Genomic DNA, 26,553 nt, shown 5'->3' with positions numbered 1-26,553 from the left:
TGTCGAGTATCTCTCCCGAATCGGGTGTGGAAGAGTGGACATCTTTTTGTACAAATGTGACAGCCTCATCAAGTGAGATCTTCGGAAGACGCGCAAAGTATGGATTTGCTGTTTCGACAGCTAGTGGAACAGCCGATAATATAGGGTGATTGGAGATGAGCCTTGAAAGCGCATGAAAGAGGGCCGATTTGACGCCTGCTCCAAGTGGTCTTTTATATCGCGCCGTTAGACCCACATTGTTATAGATTCGTAGATGACTCCGGGTCGACGAGTATTTTTCCACATGCCCTAATGCTCGTCAGAGACCGTACGATAGAGGAAACAGAAGACATACCTAGCGGCCTCAATGAAGTGAACTTTGTTTCGGGGTTCCCTTTCTCCATGACAATTGGGGAAGAGGACGTTCACGAAGATGGATATGATGATTGGAATTCGACGTTTGGCATTGAATATATCAATTTGTTGGGTGGTAGGTAGGTGTTGTAAGGATTGAAAACACGCTGACTCCTCCGGTATGCCCAAGGTGTCTGAACGATGTGCTTGTATATATATTGACCTCCAGACGTAACATAAAGGCAAAACCCTATTGTAGTCTTAGTCATAAACAGGAGCCACTTGAAGTTAAAAAGGGATTTCGGTTACAGGATCCACCTTGCGGTACATCACCAAGTTATAGGTTTACTTTTATGGACTAATATTTTTATGCCGACCCCTTGCATTATATGCCTCGGGCGGAATGATGATCGTGTCACATGTGTATATCGTCATGCGTGAGCTCGTCTGTCACGTTAAGACCCAAAATACCATACAAAATATGTACAGAGACTACGTGATACCCAGATTCCTGCGTTTTGACAGATCCTCACGCATTCGGTTCTTTGCATCACCTGAAGCTTATTGCTACTCGAACGTACGCCCTTTTACATTCGAAGATATGCTCGATCATGCCATCTCTGTCCTCAAAAATTGATTCAATGTATACATTGGTTGAGGTAAATAACGGGGATTTGGCCATCGTTATCGGGCTTGTACATATGCCCTTACAGACTGCGGTGTCTCTTGAGGGAACGGAAGGGAAACAGATCGGAAGCTCATTCATGAAGCTGTTGTAATAAAACGGTGCATGATCATGCAAAGTGCGTCTGGTGGCAGACACTATACAATCCGGCATTTCTACTCATATTGGCTCGCGAATCTTCGTAGTTACCAATCCATATTTGCTCTAAATGCTATCTTTTAACAGATCCTATCGTGAATGTAGACACGGAGGAAGAAAATATATATTGGACCAAAATAACAACAAAGGGTGGATCTGGAATAATTAGGCTAACCCAAAAGAACTGCCGCTCAGGGCAGGACAATAGAGCCTATACTAGTGTCCACAGCACTCTCAGTAAGCTCAGCCACGTACACAAGCTGCTCCAGCAGCCGATTAACCTGGGAGGCGGACATGACTTGCTCATCGTACTTAGCCACGACGTTAGTATAATCGTTGAGGTATTCACACTCCAAAAGTAAAGCAAAGTTGCAGACCCCATGGTCATGCAATGTATGCTCAGCGAACATATGTGGAACCGAAGTGGACGTCGAGGGCTGCAGTTCGATGAGGGTATGATAGTCACAGGCGGTTGTGGCGATTTCAGGACCAAGCCCACGGAAAAAAGTGCGGTCGGCCTTTGGGTAGTTCATGGCTTCGAGGGAGTGATCTTGGACAGCCTGCAGAGCCTCGCGAAGGGTATGTCTCATATCCAGACGTACAGGAACTGGCTGCATGATCGTGAACGGAGCCACTATCTCCAAAGGACATGGAACGGGAGCGCCGCGTCGAGCCACGGCAGCCCCAAAGAGGACATGGGGCGCGTTTGTGGCCTTGGAAATAACAATTGCCAGTGCTAAACGCAGCCGACTATCAACAGTGAATCGCTCCGAGCGCTTTGACAGACGCACGGGGTAGTTCTGGGAAACGGCTGTTGCCCGGGGGACGTAATCCTTAGCTGGAAGAGAAGGGAATTCTGGGGCTTGCAGCCCTGCCAGACGGCGTCTCCAGAACCCCTTTCCAGCATCACTGGGCCGGAGTGCCCATTGGACAAGCGGCGACACAAGTCGGAAGGGGAGGGTTTGACCGTCGTACGCCCGGCCTAGCTGCTGGAAAACCACACTGATCGCCTGTAGATCCCACCCTGTGTGGTGAAACAACAGCCTGAGGGTGTTTTGCTGCTTGTACAACCGCGCCAGGGGCTGATTGAATCCCCAGATGTTCTTCCTCCGAGGTGGCCCCTGGTCGGCAGTGACGATTTCCATTGGGAGTCCCTCTTTCCTTACCACTTGCCAGAACGGACCGCTCTCCTTAAGCCAGACGATATGTGTCCGCAGCATAGGATGCGCCTGTACCACGGTCATCCACGCATGAGCCAGGCGTTCCTCTGAAAGCTCAGGTGAAAGGATGACTTCCACCTCTGCGGTCCAGTTGTTCTCCATTGTCATGCTCAACCGACAGAACCACGATTGAAACTCCAGGCAGGGATAGATATCTTCGACTTCTGACCCACCCCGCTTTGACGCTGTCTGAAGGATGGCCTGCCGCACGTCGGGAGCATCTGGCAACAGCGAAAATGGAGCCTGCACTTCCTCGAGGCTGCAGGGAACTTTGCCGACACTGGCGGCTAAGTCGCTCAGCCTCAGATGACGGAAGACATCATGCATGGTCATAATGAGTCCAGTATCCCGAGCTCGAGAAACGAGCATCATGGCCATGAGAGAGTCTCCGCCCAGTGCGAGCCAGTCATCGTCGCGCCCAATAGACTCTGGAGGAATATTGAGCACTTCAGCCCAAAGACACTGAAGTTTTTCCTCCCGGGGCGTAATCACTGCCTTGTTAAGGGCCGGTTTATCTATCTTACATTGCTGCTGTAGCAACTGGTGGTACTGTTCTTTCAACAGTCGATGATCAGTCTTGCCCGTCTTGGTGAGTGGAATATGAGTAATGCGGAAAATTGCGGAGGGCACCATATAGCATGGAACTAGCTGCTCCAGAGCTGACAAAATGCTGTGTGACTGCTCCTGAAACTTAGCACTGGGGGGATGAAACAGATGCTGATCGCTTGAGGCCTTTGAGGTATTCTCATTCATTTTTGGGGCATAGAGAAAGACTACAAGCTGGGTCGACGAGTTTGTTGATACGACCTCAGCTATGACTTCGTCAGCTTCTGGGCAGCACTTGAGCAAATGGTGCTCGACCTCTCCCAGCTCGACACGTTGGCCTCGCACTTTGGCCATCATGTCCTTTCGACCCTCATATACCAAACCTCCATTCGAGATATAGCACCTCCATTCGAGATATAGCGCACCAAGTCTCCAGTCTTGTACATTGATGCTGTCTTGTTCCCTCGAGATAGCCACTTAGGTGCCTCGATAAATGCGGCCGTTGTGTGGACTGGGTCGTTGATGTAACCTCGACTCAAGGCAGGGCCCTGGACCAACAGCTCACCCACCTCTCCCACGGGAACCAGCTGATCGTGGTCTTCGGGGTCGACTATCCAGCATACGGCAGCATGAGCTTTGCCAATGCAGCCCGGGGTTGCTGTCGCGCCCATTGCCCCCTGAACGGTGACGCCAATCGCATGTTCGGCGGGTCCATACATGTTGATTAAATCAGCAGATGTCGGAGCCCATAGGCCCAAGTCAATCTGGGTGACAGCTTCTCCAGCCAACACCAGGTGTTGGAGACCTGGGACTCGTGCTGGCCGAATGGTTCGGGCCACAGAAGGGGTAAGACAGGCCCAATTGACCTGCATCTTATTTATTGCTGTGGCCAGGTCTCTCTCGGTGGGAGAAGGAATACAAATGCAGCCGCCGGCCAGCAAGGTTAGCAAGTGGTCGGAAACGGAAACATCGAACGCATATGACGCGAATTGCAGGACACGCGATTCGGGGCTCAGTTGTATCGGGGCTGAAATATGGCATGCGCTCGATGCGTACCCTGAGTGTGTCATGACAGCACCCTTGGGCTTTCCAGTAGACCCGGAGGTGAAAACGACATACAGAGCATGGAACGGGCTGACTGGGACCATCGGGAGGGAATGGTCCTTCTCTTTTAATCGGGAGTAGGCTTCCTCAATGACGAGCCATTTGGGTACTATGTTGGGCGCCAGCGAGACACACGAAGCCGACTCCAAGGCCAGTGGAGCCGCAACTTGGTCCGACATCTGCTTTAATCTCTGGGGCGGATGGATCGGGTCGACTAAGACAAAGGCACCCCCAGCCTTGATGACGGCCAGCATGGCCACTGGGGTCCAGCGAGACTTTTCCGCACATATGAGAATGAAGGTCTCCGGTTGAACATTGTGCTTGTTGACCAACAGGTGTGCAAATTTGGTCGAAATTTCGTCCAATTGCCGGTAGGACCAGATTCCGTCCCAAGCCCACACTGCGATCGCATCGGCCTGAAGCAGACTACGCTCGTGGATCATCTGGTGCACGCAGCGGTGCACAGCTGGCGGGACGAATTGGTTCCATTGGCATAACTGCAAGCGATCGTTGTCACTCAGCCGTCCTGTGCCAGTCGTAGATAAGATATTATCGATAGTCATGACTTGCCTCTTTGGTGGCCGCAGTCAATGGCCGCCGGCTCCGGAGTCATATATGTACACTGAGATTCTCCTTGGTTGCTGCTCCCATCATCCGCTGCGTTCGTGTGGTCTCGACGCACAAACAGCTAATTGCATTTGCTGCTCCGCACGGTGCAAGGGAAATGCAGATGTGACGAGTCAAAACGTTGACCGCTCAAGGCGAGCCACTACGGGTCATCAGGGACGGCCCGGGTAAAATAGACTTCGGGGTCCACATGCACAATTTCGGGATATGTCCCTTTACAGACTGCGGTATATCATATTTGGATAACCAATTTTCAGCATCTCGCTTCCAATTTAATGTATGGACATCACCAAATCCTAGGGTCTGCATTCTGTAGGAAATGGTCTATAATTGATAGCGCCGGCCTTCGGTCTACCCATATCAACCCGCATCTTCAGGGCAAGCATTATACAAGACGCGAAGCTGCAGGATCCTGCTCCTCCAACCCAAGGCTGGTGAAAATGGTGACAGCTTCATCGTTCTTTGGAGACACAAAAAATTCACCATCCACATGGCCCGTATTGTTAGGCGCCATCACTGCCCCCGGGGTGGTTTGGATGGTCCGCTACCTTCTGTAGAAGACTGGATAACTGTGGTACAGTGTACGGTATATTTTTGCCCGTGCTGGCTGCCAACGATATATATCCTCGCAGACCGCTTTTTCTTCTGCATCAATCGTCTTGACTGCACCAAGGGTTTGCCTCAGAAGCTGCACGCTGTCGAAGAGTTCCTTGGCGAATGGGTCGGTCGCACTTGTGGAGGTCGATCAACATGGTACTGTATTACTGTATTGAAGAGTACTATGTTTTAAAATCAATATTAGCAGATGGATTGGTGGGTCCTATCAATGGAAAGCTAGGTCACTATAGCCTCTCGTTCTTCTGGGAAACAACAAACTATTTTGCTCTGGATGTCTTTGACATAAATATAGATCTTTAACTGGAAAAACAACGCAACCCAATGCCGCAGAAAATGCGGAAGCAGCAACCGGAAGTACTTGTCATTCCAGCGAAGCTTGAAGAACAGGGTTTGACCAATAATGCTACGGCTTCTGTGTATTCAGCTAGATGGACTTAATCATTCAGATACCCATACGTCTGGAAGCTAACAGGATGGCCCAATGTTCGATTCGTAAGGCGCCTGATATCCGAATACCATTCAAGCAAGACGGCAGCAGGAAGACTGTGCCCCAGAGTGTCTGCCCCGTAGAGCTTTAAGTGTAATCACTACCTCCGACCCAGTCTTTGGACTGGTGAGAGGACCACCATAGGCTGCAGTTACACTTGCCAGCCACTAAATTCATTGTTACCAAATTCATAGTGGACTGGTAGCAAGGAGCAACATTTTGTGGCGCCCAAGACATTGAGCTTCGAGCGGTGGGTGTTCAACCGACCCCTACGGTGACCGCTATTTGGCTGCTTTGACAACTATGTTTCATTGCTTCAATTTCGTTCTAAGGGGTGAGCGGGGGGTGTTGAACCCGGATAGAGTTCCATACCTAAACAGATGACGTGATCAGACACTGAAACACCATATACTCAGATCTAGATACTTGTATCAACAGCTTCGTTCATTCAAATCCAGCAGATTCTGCTGAGTGGTTTTGTAATCCCACAATCTCTGTTAATCCCCAATGCAGGAATTATCCCCAGTCGTGTCGCAGAGATTAGAGCAGCAATCAGCGTTGATGTCGCATGGATCTCCATCAGCTTGAAATAGATGAGAAGTCAGTTGAGCCAGAGAAGATGTGAGACGAGGCTATCATTCTACCCACACTGGCATGCTAAGGCCGCTGGTGTCAGAGCGAGAAAATAGATAAGAGCTCGTGAAAGCAATTTCATTGTAATTGCTGAATAGGGTAGGTACGATACGCTCGAAGTGCGAGTCGACAAATATTTTAAGGAGTTCGGTCGGCGAAGTTGTTTAAAGTTGTTTGAATACCTAGCTTTGAGACTGAAAGTATCGAGGCAAAGGCTATCAAACTATTGATAATTATGAACACAATCTCTGTGGGACATATGCAATGAATCAATCGGCCAAGAAAGGCGATGATATAAGCGGATTATTCGCCTTTTTCCGGCCACATCACTCCATGCGGCTTTTTGCTCACCGAGTAAGGCTGGGGACATTGATCCATATCACCGCATCGCGAGCGAAACTGTTGCTTCTACATTAAACACATGACCTATGTTGTTGGAACTGATAATCAAATGTTTCGTTCAATGGCTACAGTACTACATGTGGTCTTCGGTATTAGGATCCATCCTGTAAACATTATTTGCCTTCAAGATCTTGAAGTGTGAAAAGTCGCCAATACATGCCTCTCCGAGTAAGCAAATCATCATGACAGCCGTGTTCAACGATCCTTCCTTGGTCCATGACGTATACGCAATCCGCATGTACAATTGAAGCCAGGTGGTGAGTAACAGCAATTGTTGTCCGCCCTTCCGCGACTTTGTAGAGAGCAGTCCGGACCTGTCTTTCGGATACCGAATCAAGGGCAGAGGTTGCTTCATCAAGAAGACTTTGAAAGAGTAAGTGATTGTTTTTAAGTCTGATTCAGAGGCTGGCGAGGAACTTACAGTATCCTGGGCTTCCTCAATAGTCCTCTCACAATGGCGATTTTCTGTCTCTGGCCGCCAGATAGCTGATTTCCTTTGCCACCGACGGGGGTGTTAAAACCAGCAGGGAGAGAGATCTGAGCATGAATTAGTGAATGTTGGATGCTTGCAAGAGTCTCGTCTCTCACAATAAAGTCGTAGATGTTAGCATCTCGACATGCAGCAACAATCTCATCCTCTGATAAATCTTGTTCCTCGCTAAGCAGGCAGTCACGTATGGTCCCGCCTGTCATCCAGGAATCTTGGCCTACAAAGGAAATCTGCCTTCTCAGATCAGCTAGATTATACCGGCGGATATCCACGCCGCCGACAATTACGGTACCCCGAATAGGATCATAGAAACGTTCAATCAAGCTCAACATGGTGCTCTTCCCACTACCGCTGGGGCCGACGATGGCAGTAAACTTGCCACTGTCGGCAACGAAATTAATGTCGTGTAGAACCACCGAGGAGTCACGAGCGGAAGGGAATTCAGATTCTACCGAGGAGAATACCACATCAGTTGAGGCGTTTTCGGCTGCACTACCACCTTGGGAACTCGCGTCGATATCAGGTTGACTGGAAAGAAGATCGGCCAGCTGCGCGGCCGCGTCTCGGGCTCCTGAGATATCTGGAGCATACGAAAACACCATACCCGCAGCTTGGGAGCTCCAGACAATGGCTGTGAAACAGATGAAGAATTGCTGGACAGTATACTCGCCGGATGCAACCAGTTTGGTACCGCCGTACCAGAAGAGAAAGCCCGTCACCCAAAAAACGAGGGACTGGCTTGCAGCATACAAGATGCTGGATCCGAGACAAAAACGGAGCGTCTGAGGTTTTTCGGCTCGGAGCTTCTCGCAATAAAGGTTCATAACGGTCTCCTCAATCCCCAAGGCGGCGACTGTTGTTATTGCTGAAATAGCCTCACATGCCATACCCGCAGCATCAGTGGATCGCTTCGTGCGGGACTCGGCCCATGATATCACCCAGAAGCGTAAGAACCCGCACGTAAGCAAAACTGGGATGGTGGATGTAGCTACCAGAGCCAGTCTCCATCCGAATGAGCAAGACACCGCAATGGCAGTTATGAGGGTCATGACACTGTTCAGAATTGCGCCCAAAGTAGTTCCGCTGACACCTGCCAATTTGCTAGCGTCGGTTGATAGGAAGGCAGCCAGAGAACCGGAAGATATTTCTACTTGATTAAAGAAAGCCATGTCTTGGTTGATAAGGGAGGCAAAAGCCCTGGTGCGGGTGCGGTAAGCAAGCCGGGCACTGGCGACGGCAAAGCACCCCCCCTGTAAGGCGCAAACTATTAGCTGGGCGATTCCGAGGACAAAGTACATGAGTGCCCAGAATTTAGAAGGATGACTATCCGTGCTGAGGTCTGGAGAGATAATAGACACGACGGCATTGCCAAAGAAGATGGCTTGAATCGGGTAGCCGGAACCTGCGAATACGCTGGCAGCTATACCAAGGAGCATTAAGCCTTTCTCGGGTTGGTTGAGGTGCCAGACCAGCTTGAAATGTGTCCATGTTGATGGTTTTGCAGGCGGGCTAAGAAAGGCCGTATCCAATGCAGAAGATTCTGCCTTCTGCAATGCCCTCTCCACATGGAATGACTTCTTTTTGGAATGGTAGGACAGAGGGGCATTTCCGATCTCTTGTGCTTGAACCATTTTTGAATACACCGATTGTTGAGACATTAGTTCCTCGTGTGTTCCTTGTTCGATGAGTTTTCCGTGGTCCATGAAAACAATGTTGTCGGCTCTCTGAATTGTGGATAAACGATGTGCAATAATGAGCGTGGTTCGTCCTTTGGAGACTGCCCGAAGAGCCTGCTGAACATCATGCTCGTTCTTCGTGTCCAATGCTGATGTGGCTTCATCAAGTAGCAAGATGCGTGGGTTAGAGATGACGGCTCTTGCAATAGCAATTCTTTGGCGCTGGCCACCCGAGAGAAGGTTGCCACCTTGGCCGACTCTAGTTGAATATCCCCTAGGGAGATTCAGAATGAAGGTATGTATATTCGCAAGTTTGGCCGCCTCATACACCTTTTCTGTGATTGTCTCTGTAGAAAACTACAAAATAATTAGCGTAAGTCGGGCAGAGCAGTAAAGACCAATAGCTTACCTTTTCCGCCTCCGCGCCTAGCCCGTATAATATGTTATCGTATATTGAGGCATTGAATAAAAAAGGTTCTTGTGGCACAAGCCCAATTTGAGATCGCATCCAACGGAGGTTTAGCTGGTCGATGGGTCGTCCATCAAGTAGAATATTCCCATCTAATGGATCGTATAACCTTTCCACAAGGGCAATCAGGGTTGATTTGCCAGCTCCTGATGGACCAACAACCGCGGTTGACTTTCCGGGTTTGATCCTCATGGTAAATTCGTTCAAAACGATATTCGTATGTCTAGAGGGGTATGCGAATTTGACCTTGCGAAATTCAATATCCCCAGTGACAGATCCCAGAGTCTCTCCAGATGTTGATAGAGGATCAATCGGAGATACCTGCTCGATAGTGGCATATATTTCGGCGGAGATCGCCTTTGCTTGCATGACTGAAGCAGCAAATGGTGCCGATTGACCCAAAACTACACCAGCCATCGTACATGTCAGCAAAACCGTCACAATTTCGCCTAAGGTGGCATCGCCGTTCTGTAGGAATCTATTTCCTTGCCAGAACTGTCATCTTTCATGTTAGGCCGCCGTCGGTCAATCATAGGGGCAATTCACTGACAGCAAGTCCGTAGCCCCAAAGGATCACCATCATCACGATAGCAACCATCATCGCCATAGCTCCCTTACCCCGCAGATCTGCCTTCAGTGCAGGTATGAGAATCTTCTCATATCGACTCTCCAACCGCCTTTGTGCCCCATCTGCCATCACGCTGCGAGCACAGGAAAAGACATCCTCGGCAAAATTGGCGGATTTCGCATATTCGCTTGCAGTCTTTTGCTGCATCTTATTCATGTATGAGCCCAGTGTTCCCATAATCACAATCATAGTAGCGGGCATGCAGATAAGAACCAGGGCCAGGCGCCAGTTAGAAGAGAGCGCGATGATCAGCGAAGTCACGAAAGCGAAGAGGCCAGTTAACAGCAGACACATTTTGTTAGACAAAGTGTCGATAATGAGACTCATATCGGTAGTGACACGCGAGACTACCTCCCCAGGGCCAGTAGACTCAAAGTACGCAACATCTTGCCTCAGGAGGGATGACAGGTATGCCCTCCGGAGACGGTAAGTGCTGGACTCAGCGACACGGGTAAACCCGAGTGTGCTGAGTGATAACCCGACAAATGAGATGAGCCCTTACAAAGTCAACTTGAGTGTGCAGAGGCTTAATTGCAGGCCATACCAAGGTATATAAAATATAGGGCCAAGTGCCGGGTACTGTGGACAAGGTCTTCCGCGGACCCCTTCGCTCCGAGAAAGTCACTGAAGTGCTGAGTAAATGCACCAACTATGACCTGTTATTTTATCAATTCAGTAGCGACAAAATTATCCAAGACAGTGGTACACAACTTACGGAGACAGCCGACAGTGCAGCTCCCGCCACAGCAGCCGCGACTGTGGCCAAAAGCAGGACAAACCGGTCGGTCCTGGTTGCAAACTGGATCATTTTCCTATCGCTTTCTGCGCTCCCTCATAATGATACACAGTGGAAAGAGGGATATATCAATATCCAGGAGGAGTATCTTTCCTCTATACTCTGCTTCGGTCGGCCATAATCGGTGATCGCGGAATGTAGAATAACAATAACAACAAATGAATGGATCACCAATGCCAATAGTATCACTGTAATATTGAGAATTTGGTTGAAATGTGGGTCAGTATAGTGTGGACTTCGATGCCTCAAAATCCACTATGGTTGAGTTGCAGGATCTCAAGCCACCGGCTACAATTCGCTAGTGTTCTCTTGAATTGACCTGTACTCCTAATTGTGGTCCATTTTGGATCCCTATTTGGTTCCACAAGTCTCAGATCTCTACCAATTCTGTAGCTGCTGCCTTGGCGAGCTATGGATAAGCGCCGCCCTATGCTCCTTACACATTGCCTTTTCCAACCCTTTCGATTTTTATGCTTCTCATTTAGACCACATGATGAATTTCATGTACGTACAGTATCTGAACATACCCCTGAACCCCTTACAGTAGAATTCGAAAACAATTTACTCGTACCCGAAACGGGTATGCTTCCTATATGGATAAGTGGTAAGATATGATCCGGTGTTGTTTATGGCTAGGCCAGATTAAGGTAAATCCCGTCTCGGGTATGAGCCAAGAAACAGTGTGTCCCGAGAGGTAAACTGTTTTCGAATTCTACTGTACATGAAAGTAGCCTCGGAGAATAAATCTTTCCTCTCGTTTCCCGTTGCTTCATAGGTTGGATTTTGTTCATCAAATCCCATCGCCAAACGCCATCACCAAACCCCTGGCAGCAACCTCCATGGCACTCTCTCAGAGTATGCCTCCCAGTACTCGCCGTACTTCTCCGCGCACTTTGCCTCATCACGCAGACAACGATGTGTCAGAATCGTTGTCATGAAAATCGCGTATGACCATGGCAAAAGATGATTCAAACCACAGGTGGCGCACATGGCATACGAGAGCAGCAAGTCGCCCAAGTAGTTTGGATGTCGCGAAAACCCCCACCACCCTGTTTCGTGATCTAGATTAGTCACATTGCTAAAACAATTGCCAGAATTATCTAGGGGTGACACACCTGAACACAAAAGAACCGAATGGTGCTTTATCCCATCCGCGGTAGTGTACGAGCATTCGATCACTTCGGAGTCTTGCCATTTGCCCCCCAACTTTCGTACATTGTCCTTCTGGTTGTTTGCGGAGCGGAATATGTAGTATCCTCCGATTCCGACTGCAAGAACCAAAGCTGCTAAAGCAGGGTGCAGTTCAAGCGGAGACCGTGCGAGGAACTGTGTTTGAAGTGTATACATGGACGGTAGGAAGGCAGCGGATCCCCAGGCAAGATAGAAGCCAAAGTGGTCATGGGCGATATCAATAGTCCGGAGGTACCAGTCCTCGTGGTAGAAAAAGTCGGCGATGTACAGGACGTGGAGGATAAATGTGATTATAATGGAGTGTGTGATGATGCCATGCTTTTGGTACTGTTGCGCAATGAATGAAAGGTCACTTTAGTTAAGAAAAACCCAGTTAGTGCCTCTTTCTGTCTTGTCCAGGTATTGGGAGAAAAATACTGACATCAGCGCCCATCCTATGATACCTGGTCGTCCGTTATGAAAGAGCTTCACATCCCAGTACTGGCTAAAGAGACGGGGATTCAGCTCGATGCCCATGTAGAGGTCGTAGAAAAAGGAGCCGCTGAATCGCCGATCTCCCTCATGGGTCGGGTATATATGAGCCTTGATATAGAACACAACTGCTAACACAAGCCCGTAGGCATTCAGGGTGGCTATGAGAGCGCCCCATTGTTTGGCGATAATGGCCAAGTCAAACACCTTCATCCACGTACATCCAATCGCTATTGTCACGGACAATGTCCATGCTGCGAACCCATTCACTTTGTATTCTAATACGTGTCCCGATGGGGTTTTCTGGCCTCGGTGCAAGCCATTCCCGGTAAGAGTACTATATAGTATCCCTTGGAAGATTACCCATCCCAGATAGGCCAAGAACACGTCAGATCTAAGTTGCGGATAGTACGCACATAGGAAGTCCACGGGACCCTGCCGAAGTAATGCGGAAATCGTAGACACAATTGAATTTTCAAAATGTTCAAGTGCGACCCACGGTAGGACGACTATGACCGGACATGCTAGCATAAAAAATGCAGCGACGATGCCACGTTGCCATGAGGCAGAACCCCGACGTCCCCATCCTAACTTGCTCTGTGTCAAGGGAAGAAGATCGATGGACTGGATGTCAGCCACTACCATATTTCAGGGCGACGGCACGAATAAGGGAGGAAGAGGGGGTAGGATTGTAAGATTAGATCTTGTGAAGTAGTCAAGCCTGGTCCTAGATTTACTCCTACCATGATTTGGTTTGGGTTTTGGCTTAGATTATATTATTTATATTTTTATACTCTTACGTTAGTTATACCTGCGGCTTACTTTGACTCCCTCGGTAGAAAATACGGAGTATGATGAATGTGATCCCTCAACCTCGATCGACGCTTTGAATATCCACATTTGGGGCACATTTCTCGGGATCAAGTCGTATAAGATTGAAAATATTACGCCTTCGTACGTGGAGCTATAATTCTTCCAAAAATGCCAGATCTCGGACTAGAATCGGCCGATCAAAGATGGTCGATCGCCCTTTTTCACGATGCACATGACAAGCTATCGATCGCTACCGATGATCGTACTCAGCTATCTCACCCTTTATACACTTGCATTCTTGTTATTTAAAATAGACTTTACTGATCACCCGAAGAAGAAAAATGTTCTGGATAATATTATTATTTAATCAAGTTTATTGTCCATATCGAGCCCTAAAGCTATGACAGACCATATTCCATGAACTCGAGGCCAGCAGCTCGCTGCCTCTTGTCCCTATGTGTTCCTGGGGCATGCCCCCTTCCATGATCATTCTAATCCTTTTCCTCGCCCCAAGCCGCCTGCATGCGCAGGGCCTTCGAGCCTCTGGTGAGTGCTCTCCTTGTGTTATTGGAGCAGGGTGGGTGCAGCCTAAGCTAAGAGTCCGCTTAGGCTACCCTCCCAGCTATCCTTCTCCTGTCCTGTCTGCTTCTTCCAATGCTTCCAGTCCCCATTCATTGTTCTGGATAATAACAAACATGTTGAAGTTGCCATAGCTAAGGAAACTGTCCACAGCGATACGTGCTCATTTCAACTAGCTTCTATTTGCTTTCTCCCATCCTCCTTAGATCCGGAGCGCCTTGAGATCAAGGATGCAGACCAAATATCCAACCCATATTGATCGGAGAACATGTCGGCGCACGGTACCGATGAAGGTACTCGTTCTCGGCATGAGCCGGACCGGTACAGATTGTATGTTGCCAACTGCACTTTTGAGATTCGCTTATTCTGACAGCAATGACTAGCAATGAAGAAAGCCTTGCTTCGACTAGGCTATTGCGATACATATCATGGATACACCGCAGCGACGGAGAATCCCCGCGACTGTGAAATGTGGCTTGACGCAATGGCTGCTAAATGGGATGCTGTTGGAAAACCATTTGGTCGCGCAGAATGGGATCAACTTCTCGGTCATTGTCAAGTACGTTGCGTTCAGGCAGAGACAATCATAATACTAAGAAATAGGCCGTTACCGATATTCCCGCCGCAGTCTTCGCAAAGGAGCTCATTGAAGCGTACCCAGAAGCGAAAGTAGTTCTTACGAACCGCGATGCCGAAGAATGGCACCGGTAAGTCCGCCGCCCCTTGTAGGGTTGAAATGGCCATTAATGACTGGCGTATAAAAAGGTCTGTTCAAGCCACCCTTCTCAACAATGTCTTTCATCCGTGGTCCTCGGTCATCGATACCCTCGCCACCCTCACCCACAGCCCCAATCGATTCACCCGTAAAATGTTTATCCGCGCCTTCACGGATTATTTCCGCGGGGACTTCAAGCGCCATGGAATTTCCGTGTATCACGCCCATTATAAAATGGTAAGGGAAATGGTGTCGCAAGAAAATTTGTTAGAATATCGTGTCCAGGAAGGTTGGGAGCCGTTATGCAAATTTCTCGGATGTCCCATCCCTCGAGGCGAACCCTTTCCAAATGGGAATACAGGGAAGGAAACGGCAAGTAGGATTTGGGCCTTGGTAAATGGAGAGTGCCAGCGATTGCTGGGAATTCTATGGACTGCCCTATGGGTGATGATCATCCTCTACCTTTTTGATGCGGGTCGGTTCATTGAAGTTGTGGTTCCGGTAATTACAACAGGAGAGAAATGAGCGAACATCTTTACATTTTTTAACACACCCCTCGGTACTTTCCTCATTACTCATATCCTATCTTTATAAAACTTTGGTCAGTCTCACAACGTGGCCATTGTTCTTGATTCAATCATCGTCACTTACATCCTGCATGTTACATCCCAGTTAGTTCTATGTCCTTGTTAACTTGCTTCATATCTACGTCGTGACTAACCCCCTATATTAGCATCATCCGCAGTAATTCAACTGCCGTCTCTACCGACTACGGATATCGTTCATCTTCCACTACTATACTAAGTCATTCTTTTTCGTTCCCAGTCACCATCTAAAACGATCTACGTGAGTTTTGTTTCCAATTTGTCCTTATCTTTTCATCTATCAGGACTTACAGTCTATGCATATAATATTTCGTTTAGTCCTCATTATGGTTCTCCAATCAAAGATTTATGAATTACACCCTATGTAACACATATTAATCAGTGCTATATCATATTGTCATTAACGTAATTTACATGCGAACCGCCCAACCCCGAAACACCATATAAAGAGCATATCTTATCCCTTGAAGACGTGCCTTCTATGTAACGAAGCATTGGCACTTTTTTTTTTACCAACGTTTCCTCGGCAACACCGGTATTTGAAGCCCTCAGACCAATATGAACTGTTACTGTGAGTGTTGCTTTCTAGAAGATTTTGCAGTAAGGTTGCACATTTAATTCAATGGGTAAAGTAGAAAGCTATAAAGTAAACTTGGAGTCAAATATAATGGAGAACAGTACCACTTCTTTCCGCTAGTGCTTCTGAATTATGATCTAGCTTCGCAAGAATTAAGGGTGTAATGAACGCAAGAATGTCCCAGATGATAACCATCGTTACAATGTTAATATGTTCGTAGGAAATGTAAGAAGGTTGTTTGACCTTAACACCTTAAGAAGTTTAAGAATAGAAAGGACGTAACGAATTTGGATGAAGGATTTGGGTAGGCGATCACAACTACATGTAATATTCATGTTTGTCTCCACATGTGGCTCACTGGTAAAGTGGCTGGCAAGCCTCACATTGGCCAAGTTGTCATGGGCCAAGGCGCAAGGGTCAGTGATATTCTGCCTACCCTTACATTTGACATCCTTTTGGTATAAAGCAGTAGTAGGCCTCACTCGGGTTGGGCGGCAGCCTGCGATATCTCATCAATTCGTAGATTCTTGTCAAAATGTACTGCAAATGGGTAGTCCATGTATTGTTTGCAACAGCACTTCCCGTAATGTTCACCAATGGGAGATCTACCGCCAGCGACCAACAGAATGTAGGTAGCAGACCTCAGACCTCGACTCACTCTTACTAATTGCGGCCTTTCATCAAAAGTTGGTTTTACCGATCCCAAGTCTCCAGAATCCAGTGGGGGAAAAATTTATCGGAACCGCAGTGGAAGCGAAACCACTCAGCCCGAAACAAGTTTACAGCCCTCAAACATTTAACATGCATCAAGATGGCGGTAATACTGGGATTTCCAATCAACGTGGCCCACTGGGTGTCAATCTGGAGGTTTCCAGTGCCCTGGAAAGTCTACACATCTTACTTTGGAGCAAAAGTGGTCAGATGGTTGCCGGCTACACAAGCATCGGACCTGCAGGCCTGAAATGGGGCTTGGCTGCGGTGGATGATGATACATTGAGGATCCAGTATACCTGGTACCCCGAAACGGACGGTCAGACCTTGAATGTGGCATACATGGGGCTACTTCTAGACAAGGATCAAATTGTGGTAACATCCAAGGAGGGCCAGATTTATGTGGTTCAACTCTCAGACTCCAACGGCTCACCAAGTCTTGCTTTACTCCAAACTTTCAACTTGACATCTGTCTTGGGTTGTGATGAGCTGCTTCTCAATGCGATGTATGACACCCAAGACAATTTGTGGTTTACCAGTGGCGGGTTGCGATCTCAGGACGAAGGCGGACATGGGGATCCTGCACAGAATTCAACCACGATTGGATACATTGAGCCCACGGGGATCCTACATGTCCTCCATTTATCAAATGAAATGGTTGAAAATGGCATCGCTGTAACTGGAACCACTGTCTACATAATCACAGGGCCATCCGGCGCCAACGATCATCAAGATGCGACAGGCACTCTCTATTCCCTTGCTCCAGGACCTGGGACATCCATCAGAACTCTTTGGGCCATTCCATATAGTGCTGGTGATACCAAAAAGCCAGGCGCATTCGCACGGGGCTCTGGTGCAACTCCAGCACTTCTAGGGGATCAGTATGTGGCAATTACGGATAATGCAAATGGCCAAGTCAGTCTATCCATTTATCACCAGGCAGCGAGGGGCGCTTCTTCCCAGACTGTTTGCAGTGTCCCTTTATGGATCCGGATTGAGCAATGTCGACATTTCACCTCTAGTACATGATGACGGTGATATTTATGGCGTGATGCTTTGCAACGACTTCAATGCTCCAACATTGTATTACGTGGACTCGGGCCTAGATGGTGATTTCAACAACCTTACAGTAATGGCTCCAGGAGTGGTCCGTGTCAACATCACTTCTGACGGTACCTCCTGCAAAATCGCTTGGGAAAATGATATTAGGATGCAGTCTGTTCCAATTCTTTCCGCCCAGAATGGGCTTGTCTATGGCTATACTCAATCAGTGTCTTCATCTCTGGAAGGCCTGTTTGAGTGGTATGCTGTTGCATTTCGTTGGGAAACCGGCGAAGAAGTCTGGAGGGCGCGAGCCGGTGCAGGCGGGACTTACAATGATGATTATCAACCTGGTGCCCTTGGGCCGGATGGGAGCTTCTATCAAAGCGTGATTGGGGGGCTAGTCAGGTTTAAGGATAGTGCTTGAAGTTCAATGTTTTTCATCTGAAGCTGTTGGTAGATAGTCAACCTGCCGCCATTCAATATCGGTCATCTTGAACTGGGAGTATTCATGATCACGGCAGTATTTGTCGATGATATTTCTTAGCCGACGCGCACGGCGAAGCATCAATAAGGTGGAATTTCAGCGGGTTTGAACATCGGGCAACGGAAATAGCCGGGCAGTGCCCGATTGAAGACATAAAAATGCATCTCATCGTTGGGGGCTTGCATTGACGAAAACCGCAAATGATCGAATCTGTATTGATGAGTACTTCTTCTGTATTGAGACGTGTTCGTGAAAATTTCGGGCTCACCTTTGCCAGGGCATAAGCCACGTCTCCGTGATTTGCCATGATCAGATTTTACTAGAGTTTCGGTCATTCTTTCATCACCCCATGGACAGCCCCCATCTTCACACTTGGGGTACGCTGACCATCCAAGAATTTGCCAGTACAGTCGAACACTATCACGGTTTTCTGTGCAGCACGCTGTCTGGTAGTCCTTAATGTTGCAGTCATAGGACTGGGAGCCAATTTCGAATATACCGCTAGGGCATCCATTAGAGCACTTGCCGTTGTTGTGGCCATACCATCCACATTGGGGCGCATATTCTCGCGGGCAACATAACGTGTGAACTCCGACATCACAGCCGGTTGAATCCAACATCAGCTCGCCCTTCCGAAATCCCGGGTCTGACCGCCAGACGGAAGCCAAGCCATCTGGGCATGTTTGACCACAGTTGGTCCACCTGCATTGCGGACTATGCTCGGGTGTCGTTACGTGAGTGTCATCTGCCTTTCCGGGCATGACAAGCGGATGCGGTGTAATACCTGCTAATGAATTGGAGTACTTCCCGTCATATGTGTAGTGGCTCACAGCCCAGACCATGACCCCGCCCAAACAGGTGGTGCGTGCAAATTCCAACCTTGACTTCAATTTCTTCTCATCATCGTACGTGACCCATTGATTACCCCATGTCAGGACTTGTACGGCGGCCTCCTTATCCAAGGTGGGTTGAATCTTCTTGTGTGCGCGGATATCATCAAGTTCGCTATTCATGAGAATTCCCGACTCCCTGCTGCATTTTCCGGGGTTGCCAGCAGAAGCGAATTTGCTGCCAGGTTTCTTACAATTGGCATTGGCCATGGTGAAGACTCTTCCGTGAAAGGGTAGTCCAAGAACTACCTTACCTGGACTGATACTGTTGCGCCATAGCAAGTCCATCACATTTCGGATTTCTGTCAGGTTGCTATGGGCGTCTAGGAAGGGCCCTTAAAAGGACCAGAGAGCTCATGATTCCTAGGGTGCCGGATGGATAGCCCAATGTAAAACCAGCACCCTGGTCATTCACAGTACCTTCGATGACCCCATTACAGGTTTGATACAGTTGCGCCGAGATAGGTACAGTATTCTCGGCTGACAGGAATCCGTGACTGGCGATGTTTGCCTTAGCGAATGCGCTAGCTACTGCAAGCTACCTGCGGCGGAAATGAGTTAGTATCATGCTCGCGTAGAAAATCACCCGGTCTATATTGTTTCGCCTATCACGAAGATTGGTTTCAAACTATTGAAACACTGCAGCTCTTGGCATATTGGTCGATCCGAGCCATAGCCTTGTAAAGCTCCCTAGGGCTGGGGTCCTTCATATACTTTAACGCTGTTTAACGCGCTAAGAGGCATAATGCTAAGTAGTGCTTGGCCCGATGTACGAGCACAGGAGAACCTAAAAACTATTCGCACTCAATGCGGAGTGAGTGGCCCAACCGAGTCGTCAGAGCCCCTGGTCAATGTTCCTCCCACGCTGAAGCCGATGTGCTTGTCGGAGGTGACATACACCATACAGAATAACGACACGTGCGATAAAATCGCGCTCAAGTACAATGTTGCGTCGGTCGCTATCATGGATGGAAACTCAGACCTTATCAATGACTGTTCCCGTTTCATCGCCGGTTGAGAAATCTGTATCCCGTTGAGCTGCGAGAACATATACACTCTACAGGACAACGACACATGCTGGTCCATCCAGATGGACTCGGGACTGGACATCTAGTACGGCAGCGTGCGCAAGTTTAATCCCTGGTTTGATGCCGAATGCTACAACCTCCAATCCACTAGACCGATCATCGGCAGCGTCATATGTCTTTCTCCTCAGGCAGGCACATACAATGACGATGATTTCGTCAGCGGTTCAACATCATCTGGCCCTCTGAGTACAGGCTATACTCAGGTGCTTGTAGACCCGCCGAAAAACGCCACTGTCGCCGAGGGGTCCACCTGGTTCTGCGGACGGTGGCACACTGTCACTGCTGAAGAGACATGTCTCACTATATGTATGGATGATCGCATCCCCGCAGAGTTATTCTTGGAGGTCAACCCTTCTCCGTCCCCAGATGACTGCGATGGAAGTCTCGTAGAGGGCCTGACGTATTGTACGGGACCAGATTATTCTTGGAATGATCCGAATTTCTGGGGGAAACTCTGGCCCGGAAGCCCGGGTGGTCCTGTCTCGTCGTCCTCGTCCTCGTCTTTGGCATTTTCCACTCCTACCAGGTCTCCTTAGGTTTGGGGGTGCATGTTTTGATATTTCTGGCAAGATAGCAAGGTAGAGTGTTGTACTCAAGGGAGGATTTCGGCAATGTGAACATATGGAATAGTTGAAGAAGCAAGTTGGATGTAAATGCCATGTATCCCATGCAAAAGTGAGCCGTCGCATTTAGCTACTCGTATTTTGTTATAAACGAAGATACATTCCATGTCTAGTCCTATAGAACAATAACCTGATTTCGAAGATCTATCTTCTCCGACGCCACCGCACTCATCTCCGAGGCGATCTCTGAACCTGACCCACACCCTTCTACTGTTGTTCGGGTTTTATCAATCAACTCCAATATTGAGCTGAGATACTTATTTCCTTTTGTTTGGGTCTTCTGAGTTAAAACCCCGTCTGCAAATTCATTAACATGATTAATAAGATCATACGATGTGCCAAATCAGCCTGCTTGTCCGGAATACAGGGAGGCATTACAGACAGCATGAGACCGACACGTCGACTTACATACAATTTACCTTGTTCCTTCATTTCATGCCAGTATGAGCTGGAGATTCTTTACGACTCAATACTTCTAACAGAAAGCCTAGGCCTAGGAGTCTCTATCAGGACACTTCAGGTCTCCTTGTACTGTATGACGCACGCTCTGTCTTTGTAATCACTCCTAGTAGCTTCTCCTCTATATCTATTACCCCTCTCCCCTTAAGAATCGGAGTTCCACTTTCTCATGCAAACTAGACCTGCAAGTCCGAGTTCATGACCCATAGTCCATGTTCCCCGGGACCTGGCAATGGCGCATTTTGAATACACTCCGATCGTATTTCCGATCGTCCGATTTCTCCGAGTTCTACCCCGATATCGTATGTCAAGTAGGACGTGAACAACGGAGCATCCTCGATCAGATAACCTTTTTTTCTAACCTAAACAAGGTATATGTCCGTCTAGTGGGTGTCTGTGTGAGGGGTTTCGGGGTTTTGAGGTATTTTTCTTAGCAATGGGGCCGTTATTTGCACGTCTTCATTCTCTTGGCTTTCAGTATTAGGCACAGTAATCACCAACTCTGGGTAGCTCCTACCTCCTATTATTAAATTCTCTTCCTTCAATGAGTGTTGGGGCTCGTTCAGAGTTGTCCTGGATGTCTATCTGATCAAACCGCTTTGATTGATACTCTTCAGACGAGACGGCCATTGGGGAATAGAGCCATCTTTTGTCATTTTATCAGCATGATGACCAGAGACAATGCTTCGGAGTAGGGACCAATCTAACCGACTTACTCCTTTCAGACACAGACCGGGAAAGAGCTTTGTGGTGGATACGTTCTTGCATCCATACCCCTATCGGAGAAATGCGTTACATCGGATATAAATTTCTCTCAATCTTATCAGATCAAACTTTCTTTCTTGGAAAATATTCTTCTTCAGATTTCGGAACATAATTCCCTTCAACATGGACATGAAAACAAGTACAGCAGTAGCAGTCAAAAGAGAGCCTGGTTCGCACCTCATACCTTCACTCCCTCCATTGCATGGATTGTCCGCTCAGAATACAAACAAACCACATGAGTACCAGCCAACGAAGATGACTTCGAAGAAGAACTCGCCGCCGCCCATATCGACAGCAATGAGGACGAAGCTGATCAGTATGCTCTGACTCTCAGAATGTGGGTCATTGGTGTCATTTTCTCCATCGTTGGCTGCGCTTTGAATACAATTTTTGAGCTACTGAACCCATCTATCAGTATTGCCAAGTCAACAGCTCAGTTACTGGCTTTTCCTGTCGGTCGTCTCTGGGACTCTTGTGTTCCGAATTACATTGTCAAAATTGGAAGATGGAGCATCCCTCTCAACCCTCATCCGTTCAACAAGAAGGTTTGATGGCTGTTCAAGCTGGGGTCGACGGAAGCTGACAGTGCAGTAGGAGCACACACTGATATTCATCGGCTAATATCAGTTTCTTGTTCTCGGTTAACGGTTGATCTCCTCATAGAGAAAAAGAAGTTCTTTAAGAAGGAGACCGGCTGGGGGTTCGAAATCATGATGATTCTTGCTCTGTTCCTTATCGGATTTGCTTTTTCGGGGTTTACTCGATCAGCTCTGGTAAAGCCTAAAAGTATCATATGGCCCGGGCTACTCGGTATTACCGCACAGACAAGTGTTTTGCATTGGCATGGAGGGCTTAAAACATCGAGGTATGTTCTACGCAAACCGGTCTAGGCAACGCGATTGTACTAAACCAACCGTCATGCAGCTCCTCCAGTTGGAAGATCTCGGGCTTCGCGTTCTTCTGCGTTGTCTTCACAGCATCATTCTTCTGGTACTGGTTGCCTGATTTCCTGTTCCCGGCATTGAGTTACTTTAGCTTTCCTTGTTGGATCAACCCCTTCAATCGTGTGGTCAATCAGGTGTTCGGGTTTCATCGTGTATGGGACTTCTACCGCTCACTCTTGACTGTAAGTATCCCTCCCCATATCTATAGCGATCTATATAGGTGATGAAAATTTGATTGCGCAGGGAGTCAGATTGCCTACGTCTCGTCCCCATTGCCTGTACCCTCCTGGGCAATTGCGAATGTCGCCGTGGCACTTGTCTTTTGGGTATACTTAGTCACCCCGGCGTGCTACTACATGAATGTGTGGAACGCAGGATACCTTCCCTTTCAAAGCTTCGATAGTATGCTTCACAGCCCGCTCGAGTCGCTGATTATTGTACTGACAATCCTGCTAGTTTATGATAACACAGGAGGCGTTTATAGTGTGTCGAGGATCCTGGGTGAGGGAACTGGCTTCCAATTAGACGTTGCGAAGTACGAGAATTATTCGCCTGTAAGAAAAAAAACTCACCTCTTGGCGTTGGCTTTGGGTCTCTGAAAGCATCCATCAAGCTTGCATACTGATGTTATTTTCTCGGAATTAGGTCTATATGCCTATTACATATGCTCTGAATACCTGTGCATTAGCAATTGCAACACTAGCTTCGCTTATTGTTTGGGTGGCCCTTGAGCATAACGATGTGCTTTCATCTGCAGTGGGGAATGCTTGGGAATATGGCCGTGCGATGTTCTTGAGAGAAATTGGTTCCACGAAGGAGAGAGTGCAGAATCCCGACGACGTCCCCATATGGTGGTATGTTGTATCTCTTGCTCTGGGACTTTTCTTCTCTATCTTTTCGATCGAGTTCTGGAATTTGGACTTGCGTTGGTATGGAGTCTTGTTCGCTTTGTTGATCGCAGCCACCTTCTTCTATCCGGCATGTCGGGCGTTTCTCTAACGCTTGCTCAGACAGAGATAGCATCGCTAATGGACTATAGGTGACTCTGATATTCGCCACTGCCAACATCAAGATTGGGGTCGAAATCTTTTGTCGTATTGTGGCTGGGTTCGTTTGGGAGGGCAAGCCTCTCGCAAACAATTGTTTTGTTGGACTCGGTTATACCACAATCGTGAACGGGCTTTCCTTTTCGCAGGATATGAAACTCTGTACTTTCTACGATGTGAGTGGGTACCCTATCAGCCGTCTTTTCATTGCTATAATGATTCGGTTATTCACGACATCAGATATCCCCAGGCTCAGTCTTCCTAACCTAATGTGTCGGCATCATCATCGGAGCCATATGCCAAGTCGCAGTCATAAACTGGGCTCGAGGCCACATCAAAAACATCTGCACCACCGACGCCATAAACGGCTTCTCATGCCCATTTGCCCGCACCGATTTCAACACCAGTATCATCTGGGGAGCGATCAGTCCGCGACGCTTCTTCTCCGGCAGTTCAGGGTACAGAAGTCTTTTCTATATCCTGATTCTAGGCGGCGTTCTTCCCATCTTAATATTTCTTCTAAAACGCCGTTATCCAAGGTCCATGTGGCGATATGCCAATGTGCCGTTGTTCTTGGGAGGCTTGAACTACATCCCTCCCGCGACGGGCATGAATTATGGGAGTTGGGCTATCGTTGGGCCTTTCTTTGGGGCGTTTGTTCGTCGCAGGTATAATGCTTGGTGGCGAAGTTATAACTATGTTCTTAGTAGTGCGTTGGATTCGTCGGTTTCGTTGGCGGCGTTGATTATTTTCTTTACTGTGTTTTATACAGGAGCTGCGGATCGGTTTGGTTGGTGGGGGACGGAAGTCTAAGGTATGGTATCTTGCTCTCTTCCTCTTGCAGTGGTTGCTGATTCTGGGTTGCAGAATACTTGTGACTACAGGGATGTCCGAATCTGTCCCTTTCTCCTGACGAGGTTATTTGAGGGGAAGCAAAAAGGTGTTCAACGCCGGAGGGTATATTACTGGCTTTGTTCCTAGCAGTTATGACTTCCTACAGTTAGGGATTGTATATAGGAGTTTAGCTTGGTATTGCCACTCATGCAGCAAGACAAACGAGCCGTGGAGTTACAGTTATCATAGAGATATAACAGGTGGCATTCCACCATTGCATGTTATCTTGAAGAAAGAGAGGAGAGACAATCTCTTCTATAGATGCTTAATCTGAAACTATCACCGCATATCATGTTCACTACACCACATCACGCTGTACAAATACGTATGCCATGCATCTAACCGCGCTAAGCACTGTATCTATGCAGACCTCGGTAGATACAGTACATGGTCTCCTCTAAATCCCGGGGCAACGGCAGTAACCGGTGGAATGTGTGTGTAACTATCTTATGCAGCTATCCCATTTCAGACCCGAAGTGACGAATTAAATCAGACCCGGTGGTGGTAACACAAGATGACAGGGTACGGGCAGGGAGGAGAAAAGAAGAGAAGCACACAGCATTTCATAACATAGCACAAGGTTCTCGTATCTGCATGATGAGAGAAGTTGAAATCAAACCCTAAATTGGGTTCTAGGTTCTAGTTTCGAGAAACTAGAAGACACTGGAAAGTTATTCAAGCCTAGAAAAGACGGTCTCCAGACTACCTAGTGCCAAGGTTGGTAGAAGAGAAAAGAAGAGCTTGTCATGATGAGAGCTCCCTGGTACCTGGGACTGTATTGGATTGGTTAGGACCCCATACTTTCATGGTCATGAGAGCATGGGCTTTTAGATAATGCCGAGAATGAAGGGTCTGGGGTAGGGATGGTAGAAAACTCGAGGGGACGCTGCAAGCATCGAATATAAGTTTTCCGGAGATATGTGTCATGGACAGTCTATGGGCCATTGAGTGCTCCGACTCCTGAATGTGTCGAGTCTCAAGTTAGTTATTAAATAGGCGCTGTCGTTTAGCCAGTTCAGTGAAGTTTTGAAGAATAAGGCATGTAGCATGATAAAATGCCACCGAGAACATCTTCCAGTCCTTATTTATAGACAATTAAATGTAGAACACAACAATAAGAAACAGTACCTATCCTACAAACACATTCGAACCTCAGACCTGGCTTGAACCCACACATCCGCATTAACTACATCCCCTCTGTATGAAGTACTCCGCACCACAATCCACATACACGTTCACATCTTAGTTGAACTCCATACTACCCACTAACCACAACAGGCAAACTCCGTCCTAAAAGAGACACGAAATGAACTCTAGCATGGAAACCTACCTTACGATCTAAGTACGGAGTAGTCCAGTCTAGTCTACACCGTGCTCTGTCCGGATACTCCGAGTTCTCGATTCTCATTCATCCCTGCCCGACCACCCCGCAATCCATGACGCGGAAGACATCTGCATAAAACCGTGACTGTCTCAGGTGTCGACTGAACCCGGCTCTGGCCCACAAGGCAAAGCTACGCTCCACAAACGGGTGTGCTTGCTGCATCTACTCCGTAAACTAGACTTTTGAGTTTCAGTACAGAATACATACGGAGTAGGGAAGGAGCGAGCAATCCGTACACGACTACACGTAGGATGGGATACTTAGACTAAGGACTCTGACTGGATCCATAGTTCACGGTACGGTTCAGGCGAATGACATGGCCCATATCTTGAATGTAAGCACACAACCGCCTGATGGAGGTGGACAGACAGGTCCACGGACGGTTCGATATTAAACAGAACCATCGACAAGTTAATCC

The 26,553-nt window shown here is 48.0% G+C and overlaps 6 protein-coding genes across 6 annotated transcripts; 2 read left to right on the top strand and 4 right to left on the bottom strand.

The window, feature by feature from the left end:
* Window positions 1-1,347: 1,347 nt before the first annotated feature.
* On the bottom strand, window positions 1,348-4,589 carry KD926_011067 (nonribosomal peptide synthase; the record flags this gene model as incomplete). The annotated part of the gene is made up of 2 exons (XM_053096049.1): window positions 1,348-3,282; window positions 3,348-4,589. 2 exons carry the CDS (start codon window positions 4,587-4,589, stop codon window positions 1,348-1,350), a joined length of 3,177 nt encoding a protein of 1,058 aa, XP_052959875.1.
* Window positions 4,590-6,906: 2,317 nt separating this feature from the next.
* Window positions 6,907-10,864, bottom strand: KD926_011066 (ABC transporter ATP-binding protein; the record flags this gene model as incomplete). The annotated part of the gene is made up of 7 exons (XM_053096048.1): window positions 6,907-7,156; window positions 7,215-7,330; window positions 7,382-9,316; window positions 9,369-9,923; window positions 9,979-10,553; window positions 10,601-10,712; window positions 10,772-10,864. 7 exons carry the CDS (start codon window positions 10,862-10,864, stop codon window positions 6,907-6,909), a joined length of 3,636 nt encoding a protein of 1,211 aa, XP_052959874.1.
* Window positions 10,865-11,665: 801 nt separating this feature from the next.
* Window positions 11,666-13,159, bottom strand: KD926_011065 (7-dehydrocholesterol reductase; the record flags this gene model as incomplete). Its single annotated transcript, XM_053096047.1, has 3 exons — window positions 11,666-11,901; window positions 11,968-12,395; window positions 12,465-13,159. 3 exons carry the CDS (start codon window positions 13,157-13,159, stop codon window positions 11,666-11,668), a joined length of 1,359 nt encoding a protein of 452 aa, XP_052959873.1.
* A 977-nt stretch (window positions 13,160-14,136) lies between these two features.
* On the top strand, window positions 14,137-17,982 carry KD926_011064 (sulfotransferase family protein; the record flags this gene model as incomplete). Its single annotated transcript, XM_053096046.1, has 7 exons — window positions 14,137-14,236; window positions 14,290-14,465; window positions 14,510-14,613; window positions 14,672-14,858; window positions 16,327-16,431; window positions 16,491-17,395; window positions 17,454-17,982. The coding sequence occupies 7 exons, from the start codon at window positions 14,137-14,139 to the stop codon at window positions 17,980-17,982; spliced, it is 2,106 nt and encodes a 701-aa protein (XP_052959872.1).
* A 140-nt stretch (window positions 17,983-18,122) lies between these two features.
* Window positions 18,123-19,142, bottom strand: KD926_011063 (class V chitinase; the record flags this gene model as incomplete). Its single annotated transcript, XM_053096045.1, has 1 exon — window positions 18,123-19,142. One exon carries the CDS (start codon window positions 19,140-19,142, stop codon window positions 18,123-18,125), a length of 1,020 nt encoding a protein of 339 aa, XP_052959871.1.
* A 2,848-nt stretch (window positions 19,143-21,990) lies between these two features.
* KD926_011062 (OPT oligopeptide transporter protein-domain-containing protein) lies at window positions 21,991-24,127 on the top strand (the record flags this gene model as incomplete). Its single annotated transcript, XM_053096043.1, has 10 exons — window positions 21,991-22,036; window positions 22,114-22,323; window positions 22,531-22,732; window positions 22,792-22,993; window positions 23,063-23,213; window positions 23,268-23,365; window positions 23,457-23,665; window positions 23,773-23,800; window positions 23,851-24,033; window positions 24,098-24,127. The coding sequence occupies 10 exons, from the start codon at window positions 21,991-21,993 to the stop codon at window positions 24,125-24,127; spliced, it is 1,359 nt and encodes a 452-aa protein (XP_052959870.1).
* Window positions 24,128-26,553: the final 2,426 nt, after the last annotated feature.

This window comes from Aspergillus affinis, assembly GCF_023601865.1.
Source record: "Aspergillus affinis strain CMG 70 chromosome Unknown NODE_8_length_531634_cov_87_933514, whole genome shotgun sequence".
Classification (NCBI taxonomy): Eukaryota; Fungi; Ascomycota; class Eurotiomycetes; order Eurotiales; family Aspergillaceae; genus Aspergillus; species Aspergillus affinis.
The sequence above is the reverse complement of the archived record's forward strand: the minus strand, read 5'-3'. Positions and strand labels throughout refer to the sequence as shown.